General features: G+C 44.1%; 1 protein-coding gene across 2 annotated transcripts in view; it reads left to right on the plus strand.

The window, feature by feature from the left end:
- Window positions 1-372: 372 nt before the first annotated feature.
- PRKAA2 (protein kinase AMP-activated catalytic subunit alpha 2) overlaps window positions 373-12077 on the plus strand; it is a 67187-nt gene continuing 55482 nt past the window's right edge. For both annotated transcript variants that reach the window (XM_081196893.1, XM_081196892.1), the window contains exons 1-4: window positions 373-521; window positions 7152-7293; window positions 8636-8729; window positions 11762-11906. In XM_081196893.1, the coding sequence (XP_081053019.1) occupies window positions 422-521; window positions 7152-7293; window positions 8636-8729; window positions 11762-11906 (481 nt within the window). In that variant the 5' untranslated portion in view covers window positions 373-421. The remainder of the gene's footprint in view (window positions 522-7151; window positions 7294-8635; window positions 8730-11761; window positions 11907-12077) is intronic.

Consider the following 12077-nt stretch of genomic DNA (forward strand, 5'->3'; position numbering starts at 1 on the left):
GGCACTGCAAGGGGTCGGGGGTGGACTTAGATGATCCTGAGTTCTGTGCTTCTACGATCCGGAAAGAACCTAAAACCGCAAGACTGTCTCTGAGCATGTGTCGAGTGCAAGGCCGTACCCACAGTCCAGGGAAGCTTGCAGGGGGGTAGGTGGGTGGGAAGAAGCCTTCCGGCACGAGCCCTTTCGATGCTATTTTATAGAATAAGTTCCTTCCCTTGGGGGCCACCCGGCGCCTCCAGAAGCTCAGCGCCCCCCGTCCCTTACCTGGCCCCCTCCCTCTCCTGCCCTCCCTCTCCGCGCGCCTGCCTGCCTGCCAGCCTGCCTGCCTCCGCCTCGCCTCGCCTCCCCTCCCGGCCCTGCCCTGCCCTGCTGCATTGTGGTCCGGCCCGGCCGGCGGCGGCGGCGGCAGCGCCGAGCGAAGATGGCTGAGAAGCAGCCGCAGAAGCACGACGGGCGGGTGAAGATCGGCCACTACGTGCTGGGGGACACGCTGGGGGTCGGCACCTTCGGCAAAGTCAAGAGCTGAGTATGGGGCGCGGGAGGGGCGGGCTCGGGGCTGCAGCCGAGGAGGGGAGGGAGAGAGATGGAGCGCGCGCGCGAGGAAGCGCCTCTCCAAGGCGCAGCGCGCACCCCCCCCCCCATATACGCACACGCGCCGCAGGCACCAGGCGACAGCCCCGCGCTCAGTTATCCCTCCGTCTCCATCCTGCACCTTTCCTCCCCAGAGCCCCCTCCCCACCCCCTGAAGCGAACACCTCCCCCACCCCGGTGCCCCCCACCCCACAGTATATCCCTTTTTATCTGAGGCAGCCACTGGCATAGGAGCCAACTCACTCCCGTTTCAAAGTTCATGGGCATTGCCCTTCAAATGGCATCCATGTCATGGGATCGGTTACATGGGGCTTACCTGGGCCCCCCAATATTTTAGTCAAGTTGGCACCCCTGGTAATGCCATTCACACACACACACACGTGTATATGTGATCAATTATGTCATGGAATGTGAACAGTTATGTGTGGCAGGGCTTACCTGCCCCCCCCCCCAATATTTCATTCAAGTTGGCACCCCTGCTTTACATTTCCATCTGACCCTCCATTCAGCTGGGCACCTAGTCCAGCAATTTCCCCTCAGCTCCTCCCATAAACACCTTTGCACTCTCCTCCCCCGCTGCCTTCAGAAACCCCACAATAGGATGCTGGGGAATGATGACAGGGGCTTAGAGAGGGTCTTTTTCTAAGAATCATGAATTGTAGAATTGGAAGGGACCACGAGGGTCATCTTGTCCAGCCCCTTGAAATGCAAGAATCTTTTGGCCAACGCTGAGATTAAGCATCTCATGCTCTACCAACTGAGGTATTTGGAAGTTCTCCTAGCGTTAGAAGACAAAAAGCTCTGGGCTTGAAATTGGGAGCACCTGGCAAGCATCCAGCACACATACCTTCCTCTTTTCTCTTTCAGTCAGCGCCGACAGTACACATGAGCTGTGTATATATGCTTTAGCAAAATAAAAGTGTCCGGGAGAGGGGTCTCTGCCCTGATGAGAAGGGAACGTGACACTGTGGAAAGGACAGGAGGGGATAAATAGAGGCAAAATGTGTGCAAGCCGAATGCGGTTACCCACACTGTTTGGCCTCCAGTTGATGAATCACACAGCCTTTCCTCCCTTCCTTCCTGTAAGATGTGCAATGCATTGTGAGCCCTGCCTTTGGCTGCTCTGGGATGTACACATCTTGCTCCCTCCAGCATTTACACAAGGTGCAACAACATTGGACATCTTCAGCTCACATCACCTTGGTCTTTGGCTGCCCTGAAGTAGCCTTTTAGAATAAACTTCATGGGCATGCTGTCACCAAAGAAACAGTTTCAAGAGGAATAGCTGTGTTAGGTCACAAAACTCTTGGCTAACAGTTTAATTATGGCATCATCAGTTGAAATGAACTGGACTTCATGAAAGCTTATGCTGTTATAAATTCAACAGACTTTGAGGTGTTAAAGCTGAAGTGAACTGTAGTCCACAAAATCTTGTTTTATCACCAAAGAGGCTAATTCAGGAAGAGATGCTAAGCTATTAGAAGCTATTGCTATTATTATTACTATTTATGAAGTTGTTGTTGTGAGATATTTGTGAGATATTTTCCAGTGTTGGCTGGCAGAAAATGTCATTCATACATGAGTCTGATTCTTTGCAAATCCATGGAGAATCTTCACATCGTGAAGTATTTTTTCCAAGGTTGGCATGAAGTTAATGCAATTTTTTTAAGGTGCTCAGGAGACAATCATGGCTCATTCTACCCATTTTATCGTCGCAAAAAGCTTGAAGTGGAAAAGTAGTGAACTGCCCAAGGCCACTCAGTCGCTGCGTGAGGATTGAACCGGAGATTCCTCAGTTTAAGTCCAGAACCACACTGATTTCTTAATCACACAGACCCTCCCATCTGTCATACTCTACCCAAATCATATCCCAATCATTGCAAAATAAAGTCCAGGCTTGTCAACTGCCACTTGCCAAGTTGCTTGTAGGGAGCAAGATTTGATCCCAAGCAGGAAATTATTTTTATTCTTTTCCCCTTAACAGTCTGATCCTATGCATATTTTACTCAGAAATGAGTCCCACTGAGCTCAGTGAGGCTTAGTCTTAAATAAATATGTATAGGATTGTTGTTGTCATCATTCATTGGTGTGCTACAGACTACTAATGTGGGTGGGCTAGTAAAACATTTTTTAGGGCTAGTAACTTTAATGGGCTTATTTGCAAGGTTGAAAAAACCTGTTTTTTAGTGGGTGTGAAAGGTTAGGGTGCAGCACACAGTAGCTAGTATCTAACTTTCTTAAGGACCATTGTAATAATTGAGCTGAACCATTTCCTATAATGTTGCTAAGGTCACCCTCTGAGTAGACCTACTCAGAGGGAAATACTGTCTTTCAGAATTCCTGCCTTATACCATTTAATTAAAACACAGATGCGTACACACACACACCCAGTAATGTGTTAAATAGTGTATCATAGGGAGTTGTTGTGCCTCTGCTTCATGGTTATATTAGGAACCTGAGTTACCGCACTACGCAACAAATAACACTGTCTCTCTTGCCTGCATCTCTTAAGACATTCAAGTCGGCTTAACAAGTCCCAAGGGAGCGAAACAATAATATCTCTGTATCAGTTCCTTGCTGTAAGCAAACGATGGATTACAAAGCAGACTTGTTTATTATTAATTATTAATGTATCGGCACTAAGAAAACCACAAACAGACACATGTAGTTTTTTTATTGATAACAAATGAAAGATGGGCTACTCAGTTGCAGCTTAATACTTTGGTTTGTTTGCTTTGCTGGTTTGGAGTTTAGCAAATGTTCTGTGTGAACTACAGCAGGTTGTAGAATAGATCATCCTAAAGCAGTGTTTCCCAACCGGTGTTCCGCGGCACACTAGTGTGCCGTGAGACATCGGCTGGTGTGCCGTGGGAGGGAGGCGGGTGAGTCGGGCGGTGAGAGGCGGCGGCGGCGAGGATCCGCGTCGAGCCGGGGGCGGCTCCGCGGTGGTGGTGCCGAGCGGCGGGGCAGCGCGTGCAAAAGGGAGGAGCGCGAGACAGCGGAGGAGGAGGAGGCCGGCATGTCCGGGCAGCAGCAGCAACAACAGCAGCAGCAACTCCCGCCGCCGCCCCCTCCTCCGCCCGCTATCGCCGCCACCACCACAACAGCCGCCGCCGCCTCAGCTGCCGCCGTCCCTCAGTCCCTCGCTCTGCTGCCTCCTACCCCCCACCCCCAAAGCTTGGAGGTTCCCCGGCAAGGGGGAGGGGAAAAAATTAAAAACTTTCACTTTCGTGCGTCCCTCCCGGCGTGACGCTGCGCGCTGACGTCACGGGGCTGTAATGGTGGTGTGCCGCGAGATTTTTTTCATTAAACAGGTGTGCCGTTGCCCAAAAAAGGTTGGGAAACACTGTCCTAAAGTGGTCACCAAAGCGGACAACTGGGACTTTGTCCCATTGGAACATAATTACCAGTACATTGTTGATCTGGGAGCTGCCAGATAAGCATTTATTTATTACATTTATATACAGTACTACCTTTTATCTTCCAAGGATCTTAAGGTGGTGTATGTGGTTCCCTCCCGCCCATTTCGTCCTCACAACAACCCTGTGAGGTAGGCTAGACCATGGGATGGTGACTGGCCCAAGGTCACACAGTGAGCTTCATGGCTGAGTGGGGATTCGAACCCTGCTCTCCCGGGTCGTAGCCCAATACTCTAACCATTACACCACACTGGCATAAGATGATAGACTTCCTTCTGACAGAAATAGCAGAGAGAAAATTCCAATTTCAAGGATGTTTCATACCCGCTGGGTGATATTCAGCCTTAGTTATAGAGTAGTCCCGCTGAAATCCAATAGGTTTAAGTAATTTGCTTGCAGATTTCAATAGGTCTACTTTGAGTATGACTAATGTTGGCTATCACCCATTCGCTCAGTGATCACCAGCATTGCTATCATGTGCTTAGTCTCTTTCCCACTCAGTTATTCCCTAAAATATCAAGGGATGATTAGGCCCTCACTCTGCCCCCTCCCCATGTATAAAAACACAAGCCTTAGCTGCATCCTCAAAAGAACGTGTAATGTGTGTGAGTTCAGCTGCAGGAGCAAGCTGTGAACTCAGTGAGTGCTGTTGCCACTACTTCTAAGGCCCAGATTATTTCATGCATGTGTATATACAGCTGGCATCTTTGTTGTTTCATCTCCCAGAGCAAAATATTAGCAGTACAGTTGTCAGGAAACATGTCATGCTTTGCTCCTGTACAATACAAACGTAGCATTCAGGAAGTCGCAGGTAAAGATTTTTAGAGGCTCAAGATGAACGCATTATCACCTGCTAATGTATGCAGAACAAGCTGCTGCTAGAGGTATAGGAATGATCAAACTAGGATAACTGTTACTAGACTAATTTGTGGCCCATATTTTTTTGGCTGTGGCACTGCAATAGGGTGCTGGAACAAAAGTTGCCAAACATGGGTTTTCTAGGATCCTGGGAGCATAGTTACAACCTGGAATATGAAGGGGTAACCAGATGCTAAAGCTGACATGGCCCTGCATGTTTTAGTGTTTGTGTTTGGCATCTGCATCATATTGCAGCAATGGTAAGAAAAGATCCCCCCCCTTTATGCAGCTGCATAAAGCACAAAAGCCAAATCCACTTTCACACTTAGTCACCCAAAGCGTGAAAAGCTATATGATGAGCACCCATTTTGCTGAAGCAAATACCTCAAGTTTGCACAGAAACATATTGAAGGACTTGGTTTCACTCTGTGTTTGGCTGTTTATGAAACCGCATAGTGGCTGCAGCAGGCAATCGAGGGATATGGAGCAGAGTGAATTTCCATAACAGGAAAAGGAATGATAATTCTTATGTAGCCCTCCTGTTGTTTCACAGCAATCGGTTGGGAACATTTCCTAGGGTTTATGTTTGCCAGAGAAAGGTCGAGATAGAGGCATAGATTTTCACTAGAGGCACCCATTGTCAAGTGGGATCCAACCATATACGGGCATATTCATGTTGCAGAGTTATGGTTGGTTTCATTTAGTGCCTTTGTGAAACAAACCCTCCTCCCCAAATATCAGACTTCTTGCAAAAAGGAATGCGATGGGGAAATGCATTAGAAAGGGTGGATAATGCTACCTTCATGTACCTTTGTCTAGCCTCCCTGCAAACAAATCAGAATAAATGCTCACTGCTCCATAGGTCATATAGCTAGATAAAAAACCCCTTTTCAGTGGTACCCCAGCTGTGGAATGCTCTCTGCAGAGAGGCTTGCAGTCTTTTTGGTGACAGGTGAAAAAAAAATGTAACCGCTTGATTTTTAAATCTAAAACCTGATTCATTTATTTCTTGTTGCTGAAACCTTTTTGTTATATGGATTTTAATCTACGCTTTGTAGTTTACTTCATTATTAGGGCAGGATAAAAATATGGTTGATCTGTAAAATAAATAAATACACTTGTGCGATGAAGAGCATAGCATCCTGTTAATATTTCCTAGCCTAGCCGAGTACATAAAAAGGAAACAAGCCCAAGTGTTTTTATTTGGAAGTGTGGCAAAGCACTTTATTTTTAGAACACTCATATTGAGGAAAGAATTTCAGACTGCTCTTATCTCTGCTAATAATAGCGACTTGCTCACCCTATACAGCTACTGCTTTTACCACTCTGCTCCGTTCTTTAGTCGGGGCCACAGTCACTGTCACAGATAGTCTCTTGCCTAGTTTTAACATTCCATGACTTTTAAATTAGAATGCAAAGCTGTGTGAGAGTTCAGTGAATTGTATCCTAAATGGCATTTCATTGTTTGCTGTAACAAGCATAATGGCTTCTGCTAGAACCTTACAGCTTGGGACGTTCTGTAAAACTCCCGTTTGTTTGTTTTTCGTTTCCAGAGGGGGTGGCCACGTTGGTCTCTTGCAACATGACACACACTTTTCTGAGTTACAGATATGTTTGCGGGGAGGGCTGTAAACAGTAAGGTCAGAGGAAATGAAGTGCAGAAAAGCACAGACAGTGATAATTATGTAATTAGCAGCAGTGATTCATAAAATGTTAATTCAGACATGCTGGCATTTGTAAGCCAATTAACACATGACTTTACTAAAAAAAAAAAAAAATCCTTTGTCTTAATCCAGTCCATAAATAATAGCACTGAACTCTTGATGCATTGTAATCCAACTGTTTCAAGTTGAAGTCTCCCTTTAAAGTTCCTTTGCCCCCCAAGATGGCCACTCTAATGTCACAGACACATATTCTGTGAGGTTGAAATACAGTATTGCCATTTCTGATCTCAAATTTGTGTCTTGTGAGAAAAGAGAGAAAGTGGCTTTCAACTGCAGTGGGAGCATATTTGCCCACTGGAGTGAACCATTTGCCCTTGTTGGCAAAAATAAAAATAAAAAATTAAATCACTGGCAGCTAACATCCTTCTTCACAACCTACGAAGAGGATGATGAAATTGGGGTGGGAAGAACGTTTCACCTTAGACTTAAAATTATATTATTACCTTTTGTTATTTTTGTTTCTGTTCAGGGCCAAATACCCCCTCATGACTCTCATTATTATCCAGTATACATTATACGTACTTCAATAAAACATGAAACTTTTCTTTCTTTCTTTTAGTTGGAGAACACCAGCTCACACGGCACAAAGTAGCGGTCAAAATTTTAAATAGGCAAAAAATTCGCAGTTTGGATGTGGTTGGGAAGATCAAACGAGAAATCCAAAATCTGAAGCTTTTCCGACACCCCCATATTATTAAATTGTAAGTATTGCTGCCACTACTCCCATTGTTGTATGTTGCATGAAATGGGGATACTGCTCTCAGGGACCCTGTGTGCTCCTGTTACTTTACCGTGTGTTGAATTAATATTTTCAAAGGTAACCTGCAATGCAATTCCAGGCACATTTATTCTGGAGTAAATTCCACTGAACTCCACTGAGTTTACTTCCTAGACACGGGTGGCACTGTGGGTTAAACCACATAGCCTAGGACTTGCCAATCAGAAGGTCGGCGGTTCGAATCCCCGTGACGGGGTGAGCTCCTGTTGCTCGGTCCCTGCTCTTGCCAACCTAGCAGTTCGAAAGCACGTCAAAGTGCAAGTAGATAAATAGGTACCGCTCCAGCGGGAAGGTAAACAGCGTTTCTGTGCTCTGCTCTGGTTCGCCAGAAGCGGCTTAGTCCTGCTGGCCACATGACCCGGAAGCTGTACGCCGGCTCCCTCGGCCAATAAAGCAAGATGAGCGCCGCAACCCGAGTCGGCCACAACTGGACCTAATGGTCAGGGGTCCCTTTACCTTTACTTATACTTAGAACTACAGCCTTTGCTTTTCTGAACCATAGTAAGCAGGATCTCTATTGGGATTCTGTTAATTTATGACTACCAGATTAGAGTAGAGGGAATGTTATAAAATATTGTTGTAAAACGTTCATCTCATCATCTGGCAGCTTGTGATAGTAACATACAATGGCTGGATTATACTCTGTGCTCACTGAGGAACAGAAATAAAACTTGGACTAGCTGATGGATTTGAAGTAAATTCCTGGATTTTATGGAAGGATTTGATGCGCATTTGAGCAATTTCTTGGGCGAAGCAACTGAGTCTTCTTGTTAGATGTGCATTTCACTCTCTGGGATATTGTGGTTCTGTGCAAAAATGGATTTCTGAAAAGTAAAATATTTTGACTATTATACTTGGACTTCCCTATCCTCTTGCCACTACGATTCAGTTTTACCATATTACTCGAGTCTGAGTATTATCTCCCATCTTTTCAAACATTCTTGAACATCTGTAGCCACAATGGAAATTTGAAAAGAGGGTTAGTCATAAGTGAGGTATAATTATTGTGCAAAGATTCCAAGAGATTCAATAAGCTTATGGAAGAAGAAAGGTAAATCCGTCAGAGCCCAGAAACAGTTTATATCTGCTTTTATCATAAAGAATATAATAAAATTCACCTTAAGAAGTGGAAAGCAATTATGCGTGAAGTGCTAATTTTAAGGAAAATGTTAGTTTAGTAAGATTAAGTAAGCACTAGCTCTTGTCTCACTATTGAAAAAGATGCAGATAAAAAACAACATAATTTTTGTGTGTCTTTTTGTTAGGTACCAGGTCATCAGCACACCAACAGATTTTTTCATGGTAATGGAATATGTGTCTGGTGGGGAATTGTTTGATTACATCTGTAAACATGGACATGTAAGTGACTTTTTCCATTAAGGATAAATGTGTGGGCAGGAGGGAAGTGAATTCTACCGATCTATAATATCTTTGCTAAATGAGGGTTCTTTTTCAGGTTATTAAGGCCAAAAATAGAACTGGCTTCATCACAGACCTATCTGGAATGACTTGCAACTGGCCTGATGGCACTGCAGTGTCCTACACAGTCTTAGAGTGCAAACATTTTGCTGCTCCATCTTGCCTTGAACTGCATATCATTTGAATAAACATATAAGAAGCAAGGCAATAACCAGTAGCAGCTTCCTGGCTCTTTATATTTGAATGCGTTCTGGCAAATGAAAGCAGTTTGGTGATAGTGATCCAATCCTAAATATGTTCTGACATGTGTGCTTGTAATGGTGGTGCAGTTTTTTGGGTGACATTGGATTAGTAGAACAGCCGTTTCAGACGATGCTGAGCATTTATTTGCCGTTGCAGTATAATTTAGTGATAACTATCAGTTTACTATATAATTGCCCAGAAAAGACAATAAGCCACAGAATTTCCTAGAGTGTAGGTGATAGTTCAAGCTCAGAAACAAGACAGAAGTGCTTGCCTCTGTAAATTTACATTTTACAGCCAATCAGCACAATTCATGGTTGAACAGTGTTTTATTTTTGCTGCCCAGATTTTCCCTGAAATAGAAATTATTAAATGCTTTTTAAAACATAGAATCTAAATTCTATGCAAAAGCAGTAATAATAAACAGATTTTGATTGCACTCCTGTACACATGTACATAAGTCTATTTTAACTCAGCAGGACTTAGTTCTGAATAGACATGCTTAGGATTGTGCTCTTTCCATAGCGCCAATTCACAGGTTAGAGAGGATCTCATATCTATTTTTTCTTTAATCCTTCGGAAGCTATTAGCAGAATTGAAATGCTCTCTGCTGCATGCTATGTGATTGTCACCTCACCACTTGGACTGCATAAAATTCAGTATTTGAATTTTTGTACTCTGTAGTCATAATATTTCCTAATTTGATCCCTTGTTCATAATTTATTGAGAGGATATTATAATCTGCTATATAATTATACTTGTTATAGAAATATGTAAAATGTTAAGTATGTACTATCATTACCATTGTTTTACCACTATGATTAAGTGGTGAGGCGCATCCATTAATGGCCTAAATTCAGTTTAAAAATAGTGTTTCTATTAACAGACCTAGTCAACTCAGGCTGTTTCACAACAACTGCTAGGATCTTGCAGACTGAGACTGCAGCTAGGGGTGCCATTTTTGAATGCTCTCTAATTGGGGGGTGGGACTTTCCTGCAAGTATAAAAACTAGGACACCAGGAAGGGTCTAGCCTGGAATAGTCCTTGTTGTCCTAGGGTTGTTTTCCTTGTGGGGTGCATCGGTAGGTCCCAGTGCCGGATTTACGTATAAGCTAAACAAGCTATAGCTTAGGGCCCCACTCTCTTGGGCCCCCCCCCAAAAAAAAAATTAAAGGAAAAACAACAACAATTGGATGTACATTTCCAAAATATAAGATAAAAAACCAAATAAAATAAAACCTATATACAGCAACAGTGTTTTGTGTTGTGTAGGCTCCTATGTTGTAAGTAATGGGCCCCGCCTGCTAGCCTGCTCCCTAAAATATCACTGGTTTGGTCATTTCTATATATAGGGTGCCTACATTCTGCATGGACTGGTTGCGTGGCAACATGTGCAAATGGTTTTAGATACCTATTAGGTCCATAAATTACCATATATAATATATTAAACACAAAAAGTGACAATTTGTTGTTTACAAAGGACAGCTGGACATATAAAGGGCCCTAGCTTAGGGCCTCATCAAACCTAAATCTGGTCCTGGTAGGTGCCATAAAAAATATGATCTCTCTCACTTGGTCTGGTATAGCTCATTCTACTCTCTTTCTCTTAAGATATGCACAAAGAAGAAGAGATTAAAAACTTCTACTTTTGCTTTAGTTTGTGATGTCTGAACTGAAGGAACTGTGACTTGTTCTGTGTTTAGTTTAAACAAACCAGGATCATACCATGATATGATATCCCGCTTTGTTAACAGACCGTAGTTTGAATAAACCATAGTTTCTCAAGTTCAGGCATGACAGGAAACTGTAGTTAGTTGGTGCTCTCCTCATATGCATGAGGGATAGGGGCAGGGGACCATGAGGCTCATTTCAACAACACTAGTACATTATGGAGCTGTGGGACTAGGTGAAAATGTGACCCCACTCTGGCACATTCCTATTTCATTCTACTGTGGATCCATTCCCAATAGCCAGGGGGGGGGGGAGTGGATCTTAAACTGTGCTGGCTTTAGGTTTAAGGTTCTAGCCTGGGCAAGTTTCCTTGAGTGGGCTTTGTCCTCCACACTTTGCTGACTTGCCAGTAAAAGAGCTAGCAAGCAGGTGGCAGCACCTGCTGATCCTAATTATTACTGTCACCATCACTTATTTCCTCATCCCCCTCCCGTCCAAAACGAAAAGTAAACAAACCAGTTGCAGCAGTGGAGAGGAGCAACAGCAGGGCCAAGTCTTGGGCTTTGGCCGATGCCCAAGTATGGGCACCCTTAGAGGTCAGTCCTGATTTCAAAAGTGTGAGATGAAGAGGCAGGGCCTTCTACTTTGCTGTCTCTGGCCCCCATGTTTGGTTTTTCCAAATTGGGTGCAGTCAAGGAGTAGAAGGCAAAAGTAACAAGGGCAATCTAGTTTCTTCAGTTTGCAGAGGCCTTTGGAAAATTACTGCCATGGGCTGCAATCTGTAGCAGAGAAATTTTTCAGAGCTGAACAATTGATTGGTCAAAGCAGCACAGTTTTAAAGCTTAAAGGCACACTTATTTGACACACTTAATTATAAGAGAATAGTGCAATGGAATGTCTCCTTGGGATGGCTCGCCTCTGTTTACTTGTTTGCTTAGTGTTGCTTACTGTAATTCTGTCTCTTGTGGCCCATTAAGGGGGCACATTCTGCCTCACTGAGTATCCTTTCAGGACAAAAAACATTGAGCCTTGTTTCCCTTCCTGTGCGTTTTTCTAGGTTGAAGAGCACGAAGCCAGGCGTCTTTTCCAGCAAATTCTGTCAGCTGTAGATTACTGTCATCGGCATATGGTAGTTCACAGAGACCTGAAACCAGAGAATGTGCTGCTGGATGCAAACATGAATGCCAAGATAGCTGATTTTGGTATGTGACCCCAGCAGCATTCCAGAAATGTGACCAGCTCTATGCCAATTGCTGAACTGTCTCAGGGCTAACATCCTTCAAAGAACCCAGCATCAGTTTTCATCACCATTAGCAGTTTCTTTGCTACTGTGAAAAACTTCCCAAGTTGAAAACATTAGTCTCGTCTTCACT

The sequence above is a fragment of the Podarcis bocagei genome (assembly GCF_964188305.1).
Source record: "Podarcis bocagei genome assembly, chromosome: 5".
Lineage (NCBI taxonomy): Eukaryota > Metazoa > Chordata > Lepidosauria > Squamata > Lacertidae > Podarcis > Podarcis bocagei.